Source organism: Xyrauchen texanus, chromosome 3, assembly GCF_025860055.1.
Source record: "Xyrauchen texanus isolate HMW12.3.18 chromosome 3, RBS_HiC_50CHRs, whole genome shotgun sequence".
NCBI lineage: Eukaryota > Metazoa > Chordata > Actinopteri > Cypriniformes > Catostomidae > Xyrauchen > Xyrauchen texanus.
In genome coordinates, this window is record NC_068278.1 from 21,037,560 (window position 1) to 21,062,706 (window position 25,147).

At 37.1% G+C, this 25,147-nt stretch overlaps 1 protein-coding gene across 1 annotated transcript in view; it reads left to right on the forward strand.

Moving 5' to 3' along the window:
- The first annotated feature begins 6,832 nt into the window (after window positions 1-6,832).
- The window catches only part of LOC127624409 (uncharacterized protein KIAA0825-like), a 124,607-nt gene continuing 106,292 nt past the window's right edge, over window positions 6,833-25,147 (forward strand). The window contains exons 1-4 of the mRNA XM_052099228.1: window positions 6,833-6,903; window positions 7,302-7,458; window positions 10,709-10,870; window positions 12,138-12,232. Coding sequence (XP_051955188.1) covers window positions 6,833-6,903; window positions 7,302-7,458; window positions 10,709-10,870; window positions 12,138-12,232 — 485 coding nt within the window. The remainder of the gene's footprint in view (window positions 6,904-7,301; window positions 7,459-10,708; window positions 10,871-12,137; window positions 12,233-25,147) is intronic.

The following is a 25,147-nucleotide window of genomic DNA, read 5'->3' on the forward strand; positions in this document are numbered from 1 at the left end:
AATGTTTCCCATTGTGTTATTGGTCGCCGTATCTATTTACTCATACTGACTGAGGGGATGTAATCCACACTCAAGGATCAAATTTTCTGTATATTTATTACATATGGGGCATAATTATTTTGACATAAATAGGGGTGTGTTGTGATTTTGTAGTGTTATTCTGATTTAAGGTTTCAACCCTTGAGACTTAATTTACTATGTCCATAATCCTGAACAACTGAAGAAATGTTGCTTATGTCAAAAGAAAATATGATAAGTACTCTCATATTGCACAGGATAAGTATGCATGAATATTATCAGTATTAGTCATATTTATTCAAATTAAAGTTGCTGTAAGGAAAGTTAGTTCATGTTGCCATTGCCTTGGTAACGGTCAAGTACATCTAATTCAATGGGGAAAGACTGAAATCCCAAAAACTGTTGGTCAGAATTGCGTCTCAATAATATATTTCAAATCAGCAGTTCAATTTTAAAATAAATTCTGATTCTTTAGCTTAGAGCACAATACCAGGCTTGTTCAGCTAATACGCATGCACACTAGAGTAAACAAACCATCAACAAAAGTTATTTGCTCTTTTGTGATTCTTCTTATTGTTACAATTTCTTCACCATTTATTTTCGTTATGCGGTCCATCTTCTCTCCCTTATTCTGTCTCTGGTAATATTTTGCAATATATCGTCAATAAATTAAATCCATTCCTTCTCTGAGGTAATGTCCTCTGACCGAATATGACATAATGAAAACCTTAAGATATAAACAAACTTTAAAAATAACAATTATGTCACCATTTACTCACCCACATTTTGTTCCAAATCCGTATGACTGTCTTTCTTCTGTGGAATATTAGGTAGTATTTTCGTCTCAGTCACCATTCAGTTTCTTTGATCTTTTATTTATATATATATATATATATATATATATATATATATATATATATATATATATATATATATATATATATATAAGATATAATTTAATGTTGACTGAAGCTGTCTATAATCTTCCACTCCCCAACTGCTTCAATTTAAAATATGACCAGTGGAAGTAAGATTATAGACAGCTTCAGTCAACATTAAATTATATTTTATATATATATATATATATATATATATATATATATATATATATATATATATATATATATATATATATATATATATATAAATAAAAGATCAAAGAAAGTGAATGGTGACTGAGACTAAAATACTACCTAATATACCATATTCACTACAGTGGCATATTTTATGTTTAAAGTGAATGAAAACAAGGCTGTGATGAATAAACATTTGTTGTCTACAGACTTTTCTTGGAAAGATGTTTTTTTCAATGTTCCATCAGTGAATTGAGCCGAAACACTTTAAACAACAGTACTACTCATTGAAGTTTTACAAAGAATTGCAAAATCAATATTTAGTGTGACTGCCTTTGCCTTCAAAGCAGCACCGATTCTCCTAGGTACACCTGGACACAGTTTTTCTTGGTTGTTGGCAGATAGAATGTTACAAGCTTCTTGAAGGATTCACCACAATTCTTTAATCTGTTTAATCTTCTTTAATCTGTCTTAATCCCAGACTGACTCGATGTGCAGTGGTGGGCTCTGTGGGTCCATTCCATCTGCTGCAGGGCTCCCTGTTCTTTTATTCTATTCTATTATTTTTGCAAAATAATGAAACTATCTATCTATCTATCTATCTATCTATCTATCTATCTATCTATCTGTCTATCTGTCTGTCTGTCTGTCTGTCTGTCTGTCTATCTATCTATCTATCTATCTATCTATCTATCTATCTATCTATCTATCTATCTATCTATCTATCTATCTATCTATCTATTTTGTGCCAAAAAACAAAACAAGACTCTCCAGAGATATTAGATTGGGTTCAAGTCAGGGCTCTGGCTGGGCTTCTCAAGGACATTCATAGAGTTGTCCCTAAGCCACTCTTCCATTGTCTTGGCTGTGTGCTTATGGTAATTGTCCTGTTGAAAGGTGAACATTCGAGCTCTCTGGACCATGTTTTCATTAAGGATATCTCTGTATTTTGCTGCATTCAGCTTTCCTATCAACCCTGACTAGTCCCTAGTTCCAGTTCCTGCCACTGAAAAACACCCCCACAGCCTGATGCTATTACCACCATTATTCACCTTTTGGGATGTATTGAACAGGTGATGAGCGGTGCATGGTTTCCTCGAGACGTTATGCTTGGAATTGAGTCCAAACAATTCAGTCTTCATTTCATCAGACCAGAGAATCTTGTTTCTCACAGTCTTAGAGTCCTTTTTTCTTTTTTATACAGAGGAGAGGCTTCTTGACACTCTGCCATAAATACCAGATCAGTGGAGTTTTGCAATGATGGTTGTCCTTCAGCAAGTTTTTCCCATCTCCACACATGATCTCTGAAGCTCAACAAGAGTGTCCATCTGGTTCTTGGTCACCTCTCTTTCCAATGCCCTTCTCCACCGATTGCTCAGTTTGGCTGGCGGCCAGCTCTAGGAAGAGTCCCGGTTGTTCCAAACTTCTTCACTTTAAGAATTATGGAGGCCACTCTGCTCTTGGGAAAATTCAATGCAGCCAAATTGTTTTTTTAGCCTTCCCAAAATCTGTGCCTCGACACAATCCTGTCTCTGAGCTTTGCTGGCAGTTCCTTTGACCTCATGGCTTGGTTTTTGCTCTGATATGCATTTACAGCTGTGAGACCTTATATAGACAGGTGTGTGCCTTTTCAATCGAATTTGCCACAGGTGGACACCGATCAAAGTGTAGAAATATCTAAAAGATGATCCAGAGAAATGGGATGCACCTGAGCTAAATGTCAAGCACCATGGTAAAGAGTCTGAATACTTATGTCAATGTGATTTTTCAGTTTTTTTTTTTTTTTTATAAATTTGCAAAGTTACCAAACATCTGGTTTTTGATTTGTCATTTAGGGGTATGGAGTGTAGATGTGGAGTAGTGGTGGTGTAGTGGGCTAAAGCACTAAACTGTTGTAAGGTATGGCGGAGGATCAGTGGCCTTAACAGATTCCCGAACAAACAAGAACTTACTGTTAAAAACCCCCCTAATTACTGAAATAGCGCCAACCAGCCTCCACAAGCACAATAAATGTATTGACAAAGAGACAATGAACTATTGACAGAGAACCGCATGTGACATCCGCATGCTCACCACATGCTTATCGTGTGGACAGGAAGGGGGAAACTTTGAACGTAAAAATGTGTGTGTGTGTGTGTGTGTGTGTTTTTCAGTTAAACACAGAACTGCATATTGCTAATGAAATACATGTAATCCCTGTATGTTGTGTATTTCTGAGGTATATCAAACTCGTTAGAACTGTTTCAGTTGTGTGTTTTAAACTCTGAGGCCTCATATTTAATAGCCTCAGTGTATATTCCCTTATTAAGTGTACTAAATATACCTTTCTTGGTATCAAATTAAACCTTACGATTTGTCCGAGCTGAATTCGAATATAAGATCTCTGTAGAATGATATTACGTGATGTTTTACTATCTTTTGAGTCATTCAGCCCAAAATCTCTTACTGTCATAAACATGCAAATGAGCTTTGACAAAGGAACTCTCTCATGCCCAGAGTAAGGGAGACTTTTACGACCTCCAAAGGAATGTTCAGAGAAGTGCTGACCCTCCCTTCATTCTCTTACTGAGAAAGAGAAATGAACCCTGTTAATCCTATATATATATTCTATATATCCATGTGATAAATATTGACATGTATCTAATGTGCCATCTCACATTTTCCCTTAAATGTGCTTGATCTATGTTTTCTTGCAAACTAATGGGTTAATGTTTCAGACTTTGCATACTATGGTTAACCAAAATCATATGTGTGGCATATTTGGTCTCTATAACTTGGTATTTTGAAGATTGAAATGACTGTGTACATGATATGTCGATAACAACAACATATTAGTATTACCAGTATGTTTCCTATTTTCTTTCTTGCACATGCAATGGGCAATTTTACAACAAAGAGCAATAAACCAAATTCCCGCCTAGAACTCAAACCCTTCTTATTGGTCGAGCCAATGAGAGGTGGGACCTGTTTCCCGAGGGTATAAAATTGCTGCGCCCACTTCCTCTCTCTTCTTAGCCCGCTCTTCTTGCTCATCTCTCTTAGCCTCTCTTGCTTCCTGCCTCTCTGGTTTTCTGGTCCTCTGAGCCTTGTGCTCTCTCACTCTCTCGCTGAATGATGCCAAACTAGAAGGCCCCAAGGACTCCCAAGCGTGCGCCAGGCTACGTACGGCCTTGTCTTTCCATTCACCAAAGATATCAAGACAACATCATCAAAGATCAACTGGAGCCTCAACAAATTGCATCAGGACAGTTTAATTCAAATGGGACATGCAAGTATCAAACTTAGTCTCATTATTTGATACATTAAGTATCCTTAACCCCTTTCTAAAAAGGGCGTGTCAGAACTAATATGATGGTTTGCTCAGGCTGTTGATCTGCTGAACTTCAAACAATGCTATAACTTCTTGCCTTCCTGTATTCTGCTTCAGCCCTCTTTCCCTTGGTAAACTGTATGAATGTATGTATATGTATGTTAGAGTAGTTTAAATGTTTAGTCTAGTTAATAAAGTCTTGTTCATGTCACATGTAAAGTTGTCTGTGTCTCAAGCTCATATCTAAAGTCACTAATCATAGATTTTGACTACTTGCTCTTAATACTTAGTAAGAAAGACATTTCCCTTGCCCCGGAAATGTACATTTCTATTAATTAATTAATTAATAACCAATATTGAGTGTTCACAGGATGAACCGAGTATTTGGTTGTAATGTTAAAGTAGCTACATCAAGTTAACCCGATTAACTGATCCAAATATTCATAATTGATTATAACAAGTTATGATTGATTATTAATATTTCATAGAGCTGATTCGCTACCTAATGGTGGAAGAATATAGAGCTGATTCGCTACACTGTTAAGCAGAAGGTTGTCCGTTTGATTCCCACAGCCACCACCATTGTGTCCTTGAGCAAGGCACTTAACTCCAGGTTGCTCCGGGGGGACTGTCCCTGTAATAAGTGCTCTGTAAGTCGCTTTGGATAAAAGCATCTGCCAAATGCAAATGTAGATTGGTGTGAAAAAAATAAATAATTTAAAGCATTTTAGCATGAGGCTGCAACATAAAATGTGAGGGCTCTGAATACTTTCTAAATGCATTGTGTGTGTGTACACACACATATATATATAAGTTTTGAGAAGTACTTCTAATCATCTTCGCAATTTGCAAAATCAGGAATATTGATGGATGAGATAGTGCCTAACTTATATAATGATCCTCATCTATTAATTTCTTTAAACAATGTATTTTTTTGTGTTTTTGAAAAGTGACCTGTACTTCATAATATTTATCAATGTTGGCAAAAGCAACTTTTACCATATGCAAGCAAAGTCCAGAAAACTTGGCTCAGAGTTAATTACCCTTATTGAAAATGATTAAGCATCATAACAGACCGGTAAAAAAAGAAAACCTTTAGTGTTCCGAGAAACGTTGCTCCCAGTTACAGGAAAAGCAAAAAAGAAAGAGGAGGGGGGCAAAAAATATGGGAGATAGCAAAGAGGAAGAGTGATTATGTATCGCCTGTCTTAGACAGTCAGTGGAACCATTACTATTCATTAAAATAACCTTCACTTTCAGGCACTGCCTCCGGTGTAAACAATCAACGTACAGTGTGTCGGTGGAAAGCGGCTTCTCTGAAAAACACCATCCTCCCTACCTTGTCAACACACAAACACAAATGCACACACACACCTCCTTCATCTCTTGTCTTTGCAAAGTAATTTGTAGAGGAGAAGATGATTGTTCTCCATCACGATGACCCTGGCAGGCTTTGACGGCATGCATGCACATATGAAGATGAATGCAGTGAAATCGGTGGGCGGAGGGGGCGTTCTGCTTCTTTCGGGGCACATTGGTCCTAATGACATGATTGATAGCTTGTCCCGGATACGACGGGTGTCTCATTAATCAAGCCGCTGACTGGATCCAATCATTTGCTTCACCTGCACACTGATGGACAGGGAAGGATACAGGCACAGGTGCTCACACCCGGTAGCTCACTGTCTGGGCTGCCCAGGGCCTTGCCGCTTCTCTCGGTGTCATTGAAGCTAAAGGCCTGCCTGACAGGCGACACTTTCCTTGTCACTTTGTGATTGAAATATAAAAAAGGAAGGAATAAGAAAGTGGGGGGAAACAATGAACCAGGGGGTGTATCCGATGGGAAGGGTGGGGAGGGTGATGAGGCATGTTGGATAGAGAGGAAGGGCACAGGGATACAGTAGGTGTTTTCAGGGGACCTTGAAGTTATTGTAGCGGCACTGTGTCTCTTGATCATTCCTTTCCCTTGCTCTCTCTCCATTTCCCTTTTTGATTAGTGAACCCAAAGGAACGTTATATAGAAATGTAGTCGGGTCCAAATGTCTGACATTGAAAATATATATTTATAAATTCCATTTAAATCTGTAAATAAACAACATGTTTAAATGTTTTAAATTCTTACTTGAAATGAATAGGACATACTTAAGATTATGTAAAAATTTTAGGTCACTAATGAAACGTATGTACATTTTTGTTACAGTATTATGGTAAATGGTCTGCACTTATATAGCACCTTTTTAACCTTAACGGTATTCAAAGTGTTTTACACTGTGATTAATTCTCCCATTCACACACACATTCATACACCAATGGCAACAGAGCTGCCATGCAAGGTGCAAGCCTGCAATTGGGAGCAACTTGGGGTTCAGTGTCTTGCCCAAGGACACTTTGGCATGTGGAGTTGTGTGGGCCAGGATTTGACCCACCAACAATGCGATTTGTGGCCGAACCGCTCTACCAACTGAGCCACAGCCGCCCCAATTATGCTAACTGCTTTGTTCGGTAACATTACAAGATGCTCTTTGGAACATTTTCAAATCATGCTGGGATAACAGGGATAATCAGGTTTCACATTCTATCATTCAAACAAAAGGGCGATATAACAAATACTAAGAACTTCTGAAATTCATGTTAATGTCCAGTTGGATTTTCAGCCGTTCACGCAAATTGTTATGCTGATAATAAAATGGAATTATAATGAAAATAAATAATAATATTCAATTAGAAAGAAATTGCAAAATAGAAGCATTTTCCCTTTTTGGACCCAACTGTACATTTGTAGACCATGTGATACACTGCACATACAGCTCTTAGAATAAATTAAAATGAATCATACAATGCATTTTGTAAATGTTTCACGTTGATCTCTTCCCTCTTTTCTCTCTGTGTCCCTCCGTCAGTGTATTTGAGCGCATGGAAAGGGACCCGGCGCAGGAGAGTGGTGGGCCCACTGAACTGACTGAGCATAAAATAAGGCAGTTGCTGCTGGAGCTGTGCCATAGAGCAGGTGGCAGCCAGCACCTCCGGCAAATCCATCACAGCATCCAGCTCAATGAGGTAGCGAATTGCTGTTTTTCACCAAGCAATTAGGTGGCTGTTAGCCTGAGGCAGACAGTGTGACCTGAAGCTGAGGGAACGCTTGCGCAAAGCTTCTGTGCAGAAACAGAGCTGCGGCGGTGCCTTTTGTGGAGGAAACAGCCTTGACCTGATTGAAAGAAGGATGGGAAAAAGGGAAAGAGATGCTGCTGAATTGAACTTAAAGGGATAGTTCAACCAAAAAGAAAAGTCTGTAATCATTTGCTCGCCATCATGTTGTTCCAAACCCTAATGACTTTGTTCTTCCATAAAAGGAGATGTTAGGCAAAGCCTACTCATAAAGGTTATTTTTTCCTTGTTTCAATTGTTTTTCAAATAAACATGGCTTGATGTATATCTTTTTGCCACCTTTGCTATGTTTTTATATGCTATAAAATAACTTCAACTGTTAAAATAGCATTTCGAGACACCTGCGTTCTGCCTTATTCCATGCACTGCATCTTGCTTTTTTAGCGCAATAAAACGTTTGGTCTGAACCAGAGTCAGAAATTAACAGGGGCTCAGGGCAAACATTTTACTGAAGGTGATAAAAATTTTAAATGTGGGGGCAAAAAAAAAAATCTAAAAAAGTGCCACTTATGATAGCCATTTCTTATCTGTAACATCAGCTATATTTCATTTTCTATTCTAGACCTAATATATACATATCTCTTGAAATTATTTGATGATTCATTTAAATGTTGGGGAGTAACGGAATAAATGTAACAGGATTACGTATTTAAAATACAAAATATAAGTAACTGTATTCCACTACAGTTATGATTTAAATAATTGGTAATTAGAATAAATTTACATTCAAAAAGTATTTTGATTACTGAAGAGATTACTTTGCTTTTTATTGTCATTTGTTTCGTTGAATATTTAGTCCTTTCAGATGGAAAACATTTGTACATAGAAATGATGGCATTCAAAGTGTGTTTGAACAGCAGTGACAACACTTTCTTATGATGTGTACATTCATACGAGCAGACAGAGAAGTTTGATGTAAGTTTTAGTTGAAGAAATAGAAATAAACCTTCTGTAAATTGTTAGCTTTATGATAAGCTAAAATGCTATTTCTAGCCATTTTACATGCACGTTACCAGGCATCATATTTTTATCAAGAAAATTCATTCGTTGGATCATAATTTCTTTTTTCCCAGTAAGACCTTTGATATTAAGGCAAAAATCATAATCTTAATAATAATGTTTGTATTGTTTTCCTGTAAAAATATCTAAAAATCCCTAAAATAAGATCAATTTGATTTATTTGAAACAAGATATTTAGGTTTTTCAGAGAATGTATTTTTAACATGTGTATTTTGTCTTACTGTTCTGGCAGAGTTTATATAGTCAAAACCAGCGAAAAAATCAACTTGTGCTGAAGAAGTAATCCAAAGTATTTAGAATATGTTACTGACCTTGAGTAAGCTAACGAAATATGTTACAAATTACATTTTACAGCATGTATTCTGTAATCTGTAGTGGAATACATTTCAAAAGTAACCCTCCCAATCCTGTGTATAGGTAACAGCTTATCTGATTTCTTAGGTTGAACATGCATGTTAAGGAATTCATTCATTTGAAGTATTTGACCTAACACAGTGACGTCATATTGTCATATTTTGTATAGTTAGAAAAAAAATACCCTAACATTGCCCCTAAAAACAACTCCAGGGGGGCAAATATTGCCCTTTAATAGAAAAGTTCATTTCTGACACTAGCTAATTGTTAAAGTAATGCGATACATACTCAAGAAAATAATAATAATAAAATGCTTCTATCAAAGTCACCAGAACAGAATGCTGAAAGTCTCTAAAATAAAGGCACTAACTTGGTCAGATTTCTGTGCGTACCCAGAGAGGAAATCCTACAGGCACCCATTGATGAGGCTATGCCATTATTATGGAACAAATTTCGTCAAAGGAAATTATATTATATTATAGAATAACAAAGAATACAATATGTTAATATACTGTATGCATGTTGAAAAGAACAAAAATGACATTTGCAATATTTTACATGTTACTTTAAACAAGGATCCAAAAGAATAATAAAAGAAGCACATGTGACTCGTGCATCATATTCCAAGTCTTCTTAAGGCAAACAATGAATGTTGAGAATTAACCAGAAATTAAAGATTTTTTTTTGTGACAATCTTGCAGTCCATTACAGATACATGGGAGCTATGAGAGAAGCCCGTTCACAGTGGCATGCGTACTCACACGAAAACTTGTTTGTTTTTGCTAGTTCATAAACAATGCAAGTTCTTGTGTGAACATGCGTTGTTTAGTGCTAATTGTTGCTAATTTGTTTGAAAGTTCTCGTATGCACATCTCTAATCTAATACTGGTTTGGAATGACATGAGGGTGAGTGAATTTCTTTTTGGGTAATCTATAACTTTAATAACAATGGATAAGACAATAATAGCAAATAATGATTGATTGGAAAAAGAAGCATTTCCATTGAGATCCATCAGGATGTTCTCAAGCGTGAATTTAAACTTTGAGCCTCCATGTTAAAAGCCTCTTCAAAATGGGTGCTGGTGAAGTTTCAGGACAGTAGTAGTATAATCCACAATTGACCACAAACTCACATTCAGGTCTGACTCCATTCTCTACCATCCTCTTTTCACACTCCAATCAATTTAAAATTGATAAAATCAAGTTACACTATCAGGGGCATACATTTCTAGTAACCCCCCATATTTATACAATGATCAATGGAAACATGTAAATTCTTCACCCCTCACAGAGAGATCTAGTGCATAAACGACACTTAAACTATACTCTTGTGCCCCTTGCTCTACTTAACAATAAGAATGCATCTTGGGAAATTAGTACAACTCTCAGTTAAGTCTGTTCTTGAGATATCTATACATATCTTTGTCCTATTCCAATGTCCTGTTTTCAAATCCTATTCCTAGATATACTGATTAATTTCTACCATTGTCGGCCAATTGATCAGGGAATAGAAAGGAAAGAAATGTCCATTATGTCCAAAATTGGGAATGCAATAATTGTTGAAATGTACTAATTTGTCCGATGATGTGTTTTAACAAGCCAGTAGAGATTCATTGTTAACTTGACCATTTTAATAGTAATTTAGTTTTGCTTAATGCAGTCTAATAATAAGATTAATCTATACATGTCCAGATTTCTGTGAATTTTTTCCAGTCAGGAATAATGGAATGTCTATTGAGGATGTTGGTATCAAACCTGACCCTTGAAGGCACTGTTGAAGTCCATTCTAACAACTCTTCCAGAGATGGATGCAGAGTCTTCTTTAGGATGTGTCATTTTCTTCTCTGAAGCAAACGGTCCAAACTGCCATATATCCCAGTTCAACCCTTTTACTGAGTGTAATTCAATCGGTTGTAACAAATTTGATCAGGTTGGTTATTTGTTATTTATATTATTTTAACCTTTCAGCCTTCAAATGCACTTAGTTAATGTATGTAACTTTTATTTACAGCACTTTGTTAAAGCTGTGAACTACTTCTCTTCTGTACTCTTTCACACTCCAGCGAGTGTAACTTCTCGTCAAGGCCACCAGGCAAGGTGAATATAAGAGAGCGACTGAGAGACTGAAACTGCTTTTCTAGGATAAACTTGACAATTCTCCATAGGTCGCTCTGTCCCTAAGCAGTATTTTAGTGTGAAGAAGGCACAAAGAAAAACATTATAAAAGGTTAACCAAAAGAGCAGAGTAATTGAAAAAAAAAAAAGACTTGAAAGGTGAACTCTTGAAGTGTGATGTGGCTTTGAACAAAGGGTGAAAAAAGCATCCCTTGCGTGTTAAAGACGGTGTAGGTTGAAGGTTTAATTACAAGAGCCATGGTCCTCTTTCGGCTTCCTCTTAAGGGTAGGATATGTTTTCTCTTCTCATGTCAGGAGACTTTTTGGAGCATCTTTGAAGCCAGAAAGTCTGAAACCTTTTTTTAGTTAACTTTTTATTTTATTATCTTACTTGGCTCAGAGTTTTGCGTCTGTTAAAATGTGTTCTTTTTCCCGTTGTTCAGAGGTAGCTGTGGCGCTCTTAATCCCTTTTGTTTTCTTCTTATCACTTGCGCTTGCATTGCTTTGCATAAAACACCTTATTAAGGGGATGATTAAAAAGCCTCCTCGCTTTCAGGTTGCTGTGCTGTTTGTCAAATCAAATGGAGGGAGAAAAACGAGTGCCGACCCATCAATCAGGCAGTTGGAGAACAGGAGGGACTGGCACATTCCTGTCCTTTTGTCAATAAAAAAACTAAACTCAAAGTTAAGAGTGACATTCTAGCTATCAAAGTAATCGGATTTCATTTGGCTCTGTAACAAGGGAACGGTCCACTCGCCCTAGTGCACAGAAGTAGGGGGGATGAAGGAAAGTTGGGCAACATGCCACGAACAACAGCGAGAAGAATAACGACTCCTCTCCCAAAATTGATTTATCTTTCTATAAATGATGGTACATCCCTCCCCAAATGGATTTATAAATTAATTGCTGTCTTATTGGAATAAAAACCTTCTTGTGCAGACATGATAGATAGATCAGGTTAGGGCAGCCTTGTCCTGGACCCCCTCCTCCTTGGTTAGTCCAGCCCAGCTGGAGCAGTAATTTACTGATCATATTAACTCTGATTAATAACGAACAATTCTTGCTGCTCATTTATCAACAGGCTGCTATGGGTGAGAGTGAGTGGGACTGGGCCCAACTGCTGCCAGCCTATCAGAGCATGAGTCAGGTGACCTTCACGATGCTGCTCGCAAACAGGTAATGGCTGCTGCTCTCGTTCGTCGAGAATCGCCCCCTCCTTCCTTTTACATTCTGTTGAAGTGCTGCCTGTCATGTCCCACCGTGAAATGCTGTAATGAATGTGAATATGTGGAGAGAATGGATGAATCATACAGTATGAGGCTTGATGTTTGAATGTATCTGAATATGGATGTATGTATTTGTCTGTGTAGTTTCAGACAATATAGTGTGCCAACATAAACCTTATCTGACCTGTTTGTGATTTTTATGTATAGAATTTGGTGTCACTGTATGACTTATGAGTTTTGTCACTCTTCAAGCTATTAATTCCCAGCTTGCAGCCTTTTCTCAAAGTTTGGTGAAGAAAGTGCATTTCCACTGAGAGCCTCCTAAAGAAACATCATAGAGTTAAGGGAAAAAATGAAAAACCAATCTGAGCTCAGTTTTCAAAAAAAATAAAGTTTCTGCATTTTTTAGAACTGAGTGGAAATCAGATTCTGACATGTCAAACTGTGTCAGAAAGTTATTTAGAGGTTACTGATGGCAGACTGCTGTATACTGCTAGGTTGAGTTTTTTGTATTTTAAAAGAGTATCTCAAACGAGAAGCAACATTGGCTGCTTTAAATGAACCAAATAAATGAACAATGTATCATGAACCATAGAACTGATTTTTTTGTGTGAAATGTCTATTAAAACACTCCTGGATACCCACAACATGGACAAGGGAGAAATGTATATTTTCTCTTGGCATTGCCTCTTTAATGTTGGAAACACCTACTATTAGGGTTAGGCGATATGGCTAAAAACAATTATTTTATTTTTCAACCTATTGATGATATTCAATTTACATCTTGTTAATAATGTATTTCCTCTGAAATGGCTCAAAAGTTTGTTTGTTTTTTAATTCAGAGGAACCATAATTGAATCCAAACAGCCATTGTACACACTGGCTGTTTGGACAATATTGTATACATGATATTGCTTAATTTTGTACCGTCAGCAAAATCATCACCATTATATTGTTAATATTCAATATATCGCCTTGCCCTGCCTTCTATGATCAGGGTTGGGATAATTACTTTTGAAATGTATTCCACTACAGATTACAGAATGCATGCTGTAAAATGTAGTTTGTAACATATTTTGTTAGATTACTCAAGGTCAGTAACATATTCTAAATACTATGGATTACTTTTTCAGCACTGGTAGATTTTTTCACTGGTTTTGACTATAAAAACTCTGCCAGAACAGTAAGACAAAATACACATGTTAAAAATACATTCTCTGAAAAACCTAAATATCTTATGCAATGTTGTTTCTAAAACACGATTAATCAAACTGATCTTGTTTTAAGGATTTCTTGACATTTTTAATGTATATGTTTTATCAGTATGTGCATTCTGTGTGAATCAAACTCATGACCTTGGTGTTGTTAGCGCTGTGCTCTACCAGTTGAGTCATTGAAAAAAATCTAAATAAATAAATTAATGAAAAATGTCAGGAAAAGGGTCACCAGAAATAATCTTAACTGAATAAAATTGTATATATACCTATTTCTGCATGCATGGCGAATCACCCCCACGAGTCCAGCTTGGAAAGTGTCCAGAAGTTATTGTTTCCTTCACAGTGGGGTGGAACCTCTGAGAGCAACTCTTTTATGTTCAGTATATCAATGATGGAGCACCTGCCCTCGTGGTCGAGCGGAGGTCCAGAAGCAGGATAAAAGAAAGCAAGGTGAAAGACAGAGGGTGAAACTAGCTTGCACTCCAGAAAGAGATTCAAGGACATTGTTTGATGATTATCATCCCATCTACTACCTTCAAACTCATGTCCGAAGTCCAGTCCATGAATTGTGAACTGTCACAAAGTGATAGTTTGGTTTTATACTGTATGCCACCTGATTTTATACTTTTAGGCCCATCCCCCACATTCTACTGAAGACTATAAGAATTTTATGCAATGAGTCAGTTTCTTCAGACCTCAGTTGGCATTGAAAAGGATTCTTGCACCTTTTCACACAGTTACATGAGCTCAATTTCCATCTCTTTAAGAAGGGACACCAAGTTAGAGAGAAAGAGATTAATTTGAAAAGGTTGATAAAACAGAGAAAGACAGAGAGCGAACATACAGTATGCTAATACATAAGGTCTAATGTATGGGGGGAAAAAGCAGTATTAGGTCATGTAGTGACTTCAAGACACTGTAGTTCCTCTCCTGAGACTAAAATGTATGTAGGTCTTCTATATGCAGATATGCAGTGATCTGACTTACTAAAATAGTGAGAGCTGGATGTTGTCATCCAAGCATATTTATCTCTCTATATCTGTCTCACTACAGTCTTTTCAGAAGTCATTTTAATGGATTGAGATTATGAAACATTATTAGTACATATTTTGTTGGCCCTATGAGAGCTCTATTTATTTGGTTATATATGAATAAGACGTGTGCTGTAATGTGGCTTCCACTCTCTCGATTCTCTCACTCAGAACGAGAGAGTATGTGTGTGTGTGTGTGTGTGAGAGAGAGAGAGATTTACACAGGTGTGGGTGTCCTCTATTGTCAACTGTCATTTGTCTGTCTGTGGCAGCAGTGTCATAAATCATTCTCAAATTATGCTTTTCAGCAAAAAGTAATGTTCCTGTTCTTCCTCAGACTTCCTCAAATGCATCTTTCATTTTCTTTAGTCACATTTTCAGAAACGCGAACATTTGGATGGAAACTTTGGAAGCTACTTAGTGCAAACAAGAGTCCCAATCCAATGCAACGGGTAAAGCTTTGTTCCATTCTATTCAGAAAATCTGAATTTCCAACTTTCTACTTGAAAAGGTGTAACAGAATGCTACTTGAAATAAAAATGTCCAACTTGCAAATTCAAGCAGAAATTTTCAACTGCAACTTTAAGATGCGGATGTTTGACGCCCTGCAAAAACAGCATCAAACATCCTGACACACAGACAGCTACAGTAAACTTCCAGACATGACCCACTAAGTTTTTGCCAGAGTTACGGTGTTTGGTGCTATAAAAAACTGTCAGTGGTTCATCAGTCTGTGATTCTCATCTAGATTTGCTTTCTCTATATTTTGGCATTAGATACTATGATGCAATACTTGCTCCATTCCAATTAAAGTCAAATATGGAATATTCCTACTTGACATCTCCAGATTCTGACCATATAGCCTACTATTGTCCCATGGTCAGAAAATGTCATATAAAGATTCACAATATCAGTGGTAGCATTTGTTTCACAGGTGTGCAGTTCGCAATTGAGAATAAAATTTACTGTTTTTTACAAACCTGTCACTGCAAGTGTCTGCTAAACAGGTTTTATTGTTTTTATTACATGCACCATTGGTTTTATTACATGCACCATTGGAACTTTGAAACAATTATGTATTATATTTGCTATGTGAATGCTATTGTTAGCTTTGTACATCTCACTGGTTGCCACTGTGTTTGCAGGGCATCAAACATCTGCATCTCAAAGTCGTGGTTGAAACATTCTGCTTGAATTTGCAAGTTGGACATTTTATTTCAAGTAGCGTTCTGTTGTACCTTTACAAGTAGAAAGTTGGAAATTTGGAAAAAGATTTTCTGAGTAGAATGGAACAAAGCTTTACCCACTGCATTGGATTGGGACCCTTGTTTGCAGTATTTAGAGAGTTTTCATCCAAATGTTTCATATTTCTGAAAATTCGACTAAAGAAAATGCGAGACGCAGTAAGATACTCTTTTTAATATACCATCCTCTTCGTGGACAGCTTTCACTGTTGCACACTATCTCTGTGTTTATATCACTGAACCTGTTTATATGGGCATCCTCCCATGAATGTGGCGAATATTTGGGAGTTGGAGGCCCCCCTGCAACCATGAGCCCCAGGGATTAAGCCCAGGCAAGCCCTTGCGGAAGTGCTGCTCTGCCTAAACCAGCCAGTGATGGCATTGCTACAAATGTTTTCAAATGGTCATAACATTTTCGATCATCTTAATGTGCTTTTGGAATTATGCAAAACCTCATAAATCTACCTCATCACAGCGCATAAACTTTTAAGTGAACTTTGGGAGTTAATTCACATATCAATTGTTTCCATTCAGGTGTTATTATGCTCTTTTTCAAAATTAGCATAAAATTAGTTGGATGTAAACCCATCTAGTGTTTATGGACTAGTTGGAATAAAAGCTTTCCCGAGACCCAAGGTTGACTTCTGTGTGCATCTTCCATTTCCCTTTTTGGTTTATAAATAGTAGCACATAATAAATATCTAAAAATATTTTACAAATAAAAATAATAATAAAGCAAGACCAAGTGGTTTTCCACAAAATGTAAAGCAACATATGTGAACAGTAGGACTAAGTTATATGTAAATAATACCAAGCTATGGGAAGTCAATTTTTATATATATATTAGGGCTGTCAATCGCTAAAAAATTTAATCAAGTTAATTACATGGTGTCCTGATTAATTAATCGCATATACAAATATTTGCTGAGAAAGCCCTCATATAACAAAAACTCAATATATAATTATACATAGTTATCTTTAAATATTTAAAAATTATATATATATATATATATATATATATATATATATATATATATATATATATATATATATATATATATATATATAAGGGTATCTCACAAAAGTGAGTACACCCCTCACATTTTTGTAAATATTTGATTATATCTTTTCATGTGACAAAACTGAAGAAATGACACTTTGCTACAATGTAAAATAGTGAGTGTACAGCTTGTATAACAGTGTATATTTGCTGTCCCCTCAAAATAACTCAACATCTAGCAATTAATGTCTAAACCGCTGACAACAAAAGTGAGTACACCCCTAAGTGAAAATGTCCAAATTGGGCCCAATTAGCCATTTTCCCTCCCCGGTGTCATGTGACTCGTTAGTGTTACAAGGTCTCAGGTGTGAATGGGGAGGAGGTGAGTTAAATTTGGTGTCATCACTCTCACACTCCCTAATACTGGTCATTTGGAAGTTCAACATGGCACCTCATGGCAAAGAACTGTAAAAAAAAAAGAATTGTTGCTCTACATAAAAATGGCCTAGGGTATAAGAAGATTGCCAAAACCCTGACACTGAGCTGCAGCATGGTGGCCAAGACCATACAGAGGTTTAACAGGACAGGTTCCACTCAGAACAGGCCACGCCATGGTCAACCAAAGAAGTTGAGTGCACATGCTCAGCGTCATATCCAGAGATTGTCTTTGGGAAATAGACGTATGAGTGCTGCCAGCATTGCTGCAGAGGTTTAAGGGGTGGAGGGTCAGCATGTCAGTGCTCAGACCATACGACGCACACTGCATCAAATTGGTCTGCATGGCTGTCGTCCCAGAAGAAAGACTGCAAACAGTTTGCTGAAGACAAGCAGACTAAGGACATGGATTACTGGAACCATGTCCTGTGGTCTGATGAGACCAATATAAACTTATTTGGTTCAGATGGTGTAAAGCGTGTGTGGTGGCAACCAGGTGAGGAGTACAAAGACAATTGTGTCTTGTCTACAGTCAAGCATGGTGGTGGGAGTGTCATGGTCTGGGGATGCATGAGTGCTGCTGGCACTGGGGAGCTACAGTTCACTGAGGGAACCATGAATGCCAACATGTACTGTGACATACTGAAGCAGAGCATGATCCCCTCCCTTCGGAGACTGGGCCGCAAGGCAGTATTCCAACATGATAACGACCCCAAACACACCTCCAAGATGACCACTGCCTTGCTAAAGAAGTTGAGGGTGAAGGTGATGGACTGGCCAAGCATGTCTCCAGACCTAAACCCTATTGAGCATCTGTGAGGCATCCTCAAACGGAAGGTGGAGGAGCACAAGGTCTCTAACATCCACCAGCTCCGTGATATCGTCATGGAGGAGTGGAAGAGGACTCCAGTGGCAACCTGTGAAGCTCTGGTGAACTCCATGCCCAAGAGGGTTGAAGCAGTGCTGGAAAATAATGGTGGCCACAGAAAATATTGACACTTTGGGCCTAATTTTGACATTTTCACTTAGGGGTGTACTCACTTTTGTTGCCATTAATGATTTAGACATTAATGGCTGTGTGTTGAGTTATTTTGAGGGGACAGCAAACTTACACTGTTATACCAGCTGTACACTCACTACTTTACATTGTAGCAAAGTGTCATTTCTTGAAAAGATATAATCAAATATTTACAAAAATGTGAGGGGTGTACTCACTTTTGTGAGATACTGTATATAATATATTATATAAATATTTATATATACACTTATATACATATACAAATACATATATATGTGTATTCATATATATATATATATATATATATATATATATATATATATATATATATATATATATATATATATATATATAATACGTATATGTATATATACATAAAAATTCAGATAATTAAAATGCTTTAAATTCTTGTGGCAGAAGAGTTCATCTTTGATAAGACAATACAAAAAGCGGCTTTAGAATACAATGTATTGTTTACTACCATATTATTGATCATAAGACAATCATTGGCATACTACGGGGCCCGGGAAGTCACCTGTTGGGGAAAAAAAAACAATCCGTGGCGACGGTTTTGCAATCCATCCGCTCAGTTTATAAACTGTACTCACGAATTCTCAAACTGTTCCCTCGGTTTAACAAATCGTGCTCACGGATTAATAAACCGTACCCACGAGTTCCTAATCCGCGCTCTCAGATTTGTAAACCGTGCATTCAGTTTTTGCAATCTGTACCCACAAATTCATAAACCGTGCTCCACGCTTTGCAATCCGTTCCCACGGGTTTGTAAACTGTACTCTCGGATTTGTGGCTCCTCCCCAGTCTGTGCCGGCAGATTCAACCAGGCCATCTGTTACGGTGCGGGATATATAGTACGGTGTTTATAAACTATATTTTCTAAAAGATTTCTCAAATCTCAATTAGCGCGTATGGGGTGGAATATACGATTTAATATGAATGACGTGTATCAAAATCTTTTGTTTATTTGTGATAATCTTAGCACTTTATTATTATTGTCTAACCTGTATTATGACTGATATGACGAATTGCTTTGTTCCTTTTTTGTAAGTTTTTGGACAAAAGCGTCTTCTAAATAGCCTATGTAGCCTAAAATTTAATAATGATTATTATTATTAGAGTTTATAACTATAAATGAGCTCACTTAGTAATACAGTAATATGTTTGTCATAAAATAATTTATCAATGCTTTATTTTTATAGGCTATAACCTAACCTTTACGGGTTTGGATAAAATAGGCCTACATTTATTTTTGCTTAAAAATAAAGCATTCATAAATTATTTTATGATAAACATATTACTGTGTTAAGTGAACTCATTTATAGTTATAAACTAATAATAATAATAATTATTATTATTATTAGCCTACATTTTAGGCTACATATTTAGAAGACGCTTTTGTCCAAAACGTACAAAAAGGAACAAAGCAATTAGTCAAATATCAGTCATAATACAGATGAGACAATAATAATAAAGTGCTAAGATTATCACAAATAAACAAAAGATTTTATGCACGTCATTCATATTAAATCGTATATTCCACCCATACCCGCTACAATTGAGAATCACTTGAAGCATGCAGACGCAGTTAAGACAATTTTATGTAGGCCTATTACACTTAATACACATATAAAACAATATACAATAAGATTCGTTAACAACGAACGTTAAAAGCTTGTTCTTCGAAAATGAGGGCGAGCCACAAATATGAGAGTACAGTTTACAAACCCGTGGGAACGGATTGCGAGCGTGGGCACGGTTTATGAATTTGTGGGTACAGATTGCAAAAACTGAAGGCACGGTTTACAAATCTGAGAGCGCGGATTAGGAACTCGTGGAGTACGGTTTATTAATCCGTGAGACACGATTTGTTAAACCGAGGAACAGTTTGAGAATTCGTGAGTACAGTTTATAAACTGAGCGGACGGATTGCAAAACCGTCGCCACGGATTGTTTTTTTTCCCAACAGGTGACTTCCGGGCTCCGTAGCATACAGTTCACAGCAATCCATTTCACAAGTGAATTTGTCAATCAGTTGGAGATTTATTATGAGGGCTTGTTTAAGGGCCCGTCAAATTACACCTACGTTAGACGTCTCGGGTGTGTTGCATCATAACCATAAAATGTTTAGGTCACTGTGTCAAGTTATATATAGTTTAATACTCAATCTTTAAACACATCTTGAGATCCCTTAGATCGCATTTGTGCTCCTTCGATTGTTTTGAATGCAAGAACGTAACGCGGTTTTTGTTGTTCTGCCTACTGAAGTGTTTTCTTCACTGTATAAACAGTGCATTGCTCATAGAGCTGAAATTTAACTTACTGCCCTCTGGAGTAAACAGGTTCAAATTGGTTATTGTGTTTTCAGGAATGTTGGTTATTTTTATTTTTGAGATGTTACAGACATTAGCATAATTAATTCTGATTCAAAGTAATGGCCAGCATCATCCAGTCACTGCCAATCAGGTTAAAATAATATTGTACATTATAAATGTAGAATCTATGTACTGATTACCATTGCCCCATGTCTGTTGAGTTGTCAAAACATCATCAGCAGCCTGAACCAGAACTTTTGACCAGATTTATGAATGCACTTAATTTATGAGCTATACATTTCTCCCTTGCTCCCAAATAAGTGAACGACTTAACCTCCAGTGTGCTCTCTGTCTGCACTGTCTCAGAACAGTTCAGAATGCATCTTATTTTCATCCTAACTCCATATAAAGCCTCTGAAATCCACAACTTTCAGCTTTTGTATGAATGCATTGATTCTCAATGTGAAAATACACATTAAATATAAGGTTTTTAAAGATAAAATGTCCCTATATTTAACAGTGTGATGTTTCGTGATAAATCACAAAAATTTTTAAAATGGCATACCATTTGGAACTAGAGACTAATATTTTGACTCAAACAGGTTCCATTGTAAAAAATTTATGAGTTTTCTTACCAGATGTGCTTTTGTTGACGTTTCTCCCAAAGACAAACTCTGCTGTGGTCGGCACCATGTTGTTTTGTCACATGACTCGATAAAAGTTTAAAAATGTTTGTATTAGGATTCCAACCAGCCTGACACAGCAACTCTGGCTGAGCCAATGGGGTAACTTTGGGAAGGGACTATCTGTTTTACCAACCAACAGCAAATCAGGTTAGTGTTTGGGAAACCTGTTTGAAAACAGGTAGTTTTTTGCAATTCAGTTTGGTGACGCTAGTGGCACATTGCATACATCAACTTTAAATTTGCTATTGCGTGACGGCTGTTGTCTGCATGATTTGCTTTTACACTTTACTGTTTCGTTTGGTCATTTTGACCAATTTTCTCTCATCTGTGTCATAGCAAGTGTTTGAGTATGAGTTGAAGAGTAGTAATTTTTTCTTAAGTAAGCATCTGCTTTTCAAACAGTTGCACACTTTCCTATAATTGCTTTCTCATTTAATATATTGTGCCATAGTTTGACACAGTGCTAGTTTCACCCTTATAAGACCTACTGATAGATGGGTCTTTAAAAATCACCAGATGTGCCTCTCAAAGCTACAAAACACTACGGGACACACTTAACAAGCACCCTCTGATTGCAGCTTATCTAAAACTATTTGATTCCCATATCTACACCACTGCCACAAACAATGCAAAATAAGTCTACTCGGTTTTCTTCCATTAAATTGCATATTGCATTAAAAAGATATGAATTTTGACTATGTAGAACATCGGCTAGTTTAACTTTTCAGCCTCGCACTGTCATTAGTCTATCAGCCAGAACATTAGTGAGGGGAGAAATGTCTGTTGAAGGAGATGGCAGTTGATGTGGGGAGTGGAGTGCTTTAAATTGCAGTGATAGGCACCACCGTTCACATTGGCAAAAGCCATCTGTTCCAAATGATGGCCATATGGTTAGCTTTCTTTCCCAGGGTATAAAATACAAACAAATGTGTCAAAATCTAAGGGCTTTTTCCACAGACATGCAGCGACTTGGCAAGAGACAGCATCACAATGTGAGGGAAAGTTATTGTTATTACCACCTTTGTGTTATGAGTTTGTTGTTTTTTAATTATCTATCTTAGGTGGGGGTTGTGAGAATGTGTCATGGCTAACTAAAGCAAACACTTTCTTGATAACCCATCAATTTAGAGACTTTTTAAAGGTGTAGTTTGCCCAAATTTTGTATGTAAAAACAGATATCAACTCTGTTCCAAAACCTAGTGAGCTGCCTTGCTGCTGACTGCCTACACAATGGACCTTTTTTACATTTTCAGGTTTAGAATGTTTTTCCACAACTTTCCAAAAGAGGACAAAAACAATAGAAGGTGGTGATTACGGCAGTCAGAAGAGAGAGAGAGAAAGAAATGTCATTAAAATGTTTTTTAAAATGTAAAAATGCAGAAAGTTTTTTTGTGAAGGTTAGGGGATAGAATATATAGTTTGTACAATATAAAACCCATTATGTCTATGGTAAGTCCACATAAAACATGAAAACGCGTGTGTGTGTGTGTGTGTGTGTGTGTGTGTGTGTGTGTGTGTGTGTGTGTGTGTGTGTGTGTGTGTGTGTGTGTGTGTGTGCCTGTGTGTGTGTGTTTGTGCTTTGTTAAGAAACCTTTTCAGAGTGTTTTTGTGTATACAAAGTATTTTATGCAACCAGTTTAAATATTCTTTCTACTGTTACAATAGTGTGCTAACAAACAGGATTACTGGTACTCTAAGACTGCTGTCCACACAACTCCTAACATCTCCACAAACTGACATTTCATCACTACCCTAGGAAATTCATTCAATCAGTGAACTAGACATTAAGTGCATAGAATAGGGTTGCAAATTTCACAAACATCCTTGATCGACAATTGTTAATGTTAATGAATAAAAAAACAACAGGTGCATTGATTCACTCACAGACTAAAAGGTGTTTTTTCTAAACAGATGTGGATTTGTAGCATTATTTTCACAAAAAATAATATGAAAATATGAAAAACGATTGCCTAAAGCATGCTTCCGATTACAATGAGCCCAAATACAGTGATACAATGCATACATTTTAAGGTAACCTTCACAGAGTGACTTGACATGCTGAGAGGTAGAAGAGAAGTACCTAACCAGTAGGTGGCGATATGTTTAATTAATGTGAATCATCAGAAACGAAAGAAGAATATTGTGAAGTGAAAGTGGTGATATATAATAAAAAGGACTTAAATATTGATCTGTTTCTCACTCACAGTTATCGTATTGCTTCTGAAGATATGGATTTAACCACTGGAGTTTTATAGATTACTTTAATGCTGCCTTTGGGTGCTTTTGTGCTTCATATTTTTGGTACTCATTCATTTGCTTTGTGAGGACCTACAGACCTAAAATATATATTTTTTAAATCTTTTTTTTTTGTGTTCAGCAGAAGAAAGAAAGTCATAAACATGTGGGATGGCATGGGTAGTAAATGATGAGTGAATCTTTATTTTTAGGTGAACTATCCCTTTAAAATGCTGCCTTCGTGGGCAGTTCACTAGGTTTTGGAACAACAATAGTGTGACATATCATTGCAAGGGGCCTTCTTTTGACACAACAAGTCCCCTCCATCATATTCTCTTGACTGACTGACGAGTGAGTGACTGTGGGAAAGCATCATTGTGTCTCTCCATCATTTCGCCTTTGTTTTGAATGCTAGTGTTTGAAATTAGGAGACACAATGTGGTTTTATTTAGCATAAGCAGGCGTAGAGCTCATGGTGTGTGTGTGTGTGTGTGTGTGTGTGTGTGTGTGTGTGTGTGTGTGTGTGTGTGTGTGTGGTGCTTGTGCACGTGCTGGTGGGTGAATCAATGAAGCCTGGGAGAAGGCCGTGGCCCCACCTCACATGGCAGAGACGAGCTGAAAGGCTCATTAATCAAACTCCGAGTCACAGATGTGATGGCTTCCACACAAACTGCCAGCAGACTGTGAAAGTCACATCCAACAGAGTCAACCGTCAAGCAGCTAGGCCGCCATTTCCACCTAGCCCAACTCATTCCTCATTCTTTTTCTCAAAAAATAAATCAATTTATTATTTCCTGCCTCTCACTCTCCAACCACTTATAATAACCGGTTAGAGTGTGAGCTTCACACTCACGTTTATATTAGAAGGCTATACGTTTAAAACCTGAATGCAGTTTTTAGCACATTTCAGAAGCCCTGCTTAAATAAGTGTCATGCAGCATTTATATATCTATATAAAATGTTGTTATGTGTTATATATAATTTTTTTTTTCTGAATGGTGTGAGATGAACTTTCTGTACAGATAGCTAATTAGCAACCAACTAAGCTAAATCTTGCTGAAATTACTCAGAAAGCCCCTGCTTGTATGTTACACTGTTATTCCATCTTTGCAGGTATTCTGTTTATTTTTAATTTGGCCTGTCAGAATTTTTTCCACATCCGTGATTATGCCACACTCTTTAACTCAATTCAAACCTCTCTCTCTCTATCTTAGTGAAGTACCATTATCTCCCATTATTTGTGATCCTAATCTACAGCCATCGCAACCAGCTCAATCACACTCAGTGCACAGAGCTTTAATCAGACACCCACTAGCATCCCCCTATTGTGATTGACAAAGCCACCCTGCTAGCCTCAGTGGAGGAATATAATAATAAAATAAATAAACTGTGTGGTCCCTGGATGGAAGAAGGCCAGTGACAGGCTTCCACGCTGGGGGCCCGATGTCACAGCTATGGCAGTCTCATCACACCGCAACCAGAAACCATCCATTTGCATCCCGGCCATGGAGAGATAATTAGAAGTATTCCTGCCTGTCAGCATTAATCTGGGCAGCAGTGAAATGCATTGACAAGAAAATGGAGATGGAGAGCTTTAGCTGGGGTGGATAGAGAAGGATAGTGTGGTTCGTTAAAGGCAATCATAGCTCCTTACAAATAAGAGTGATAA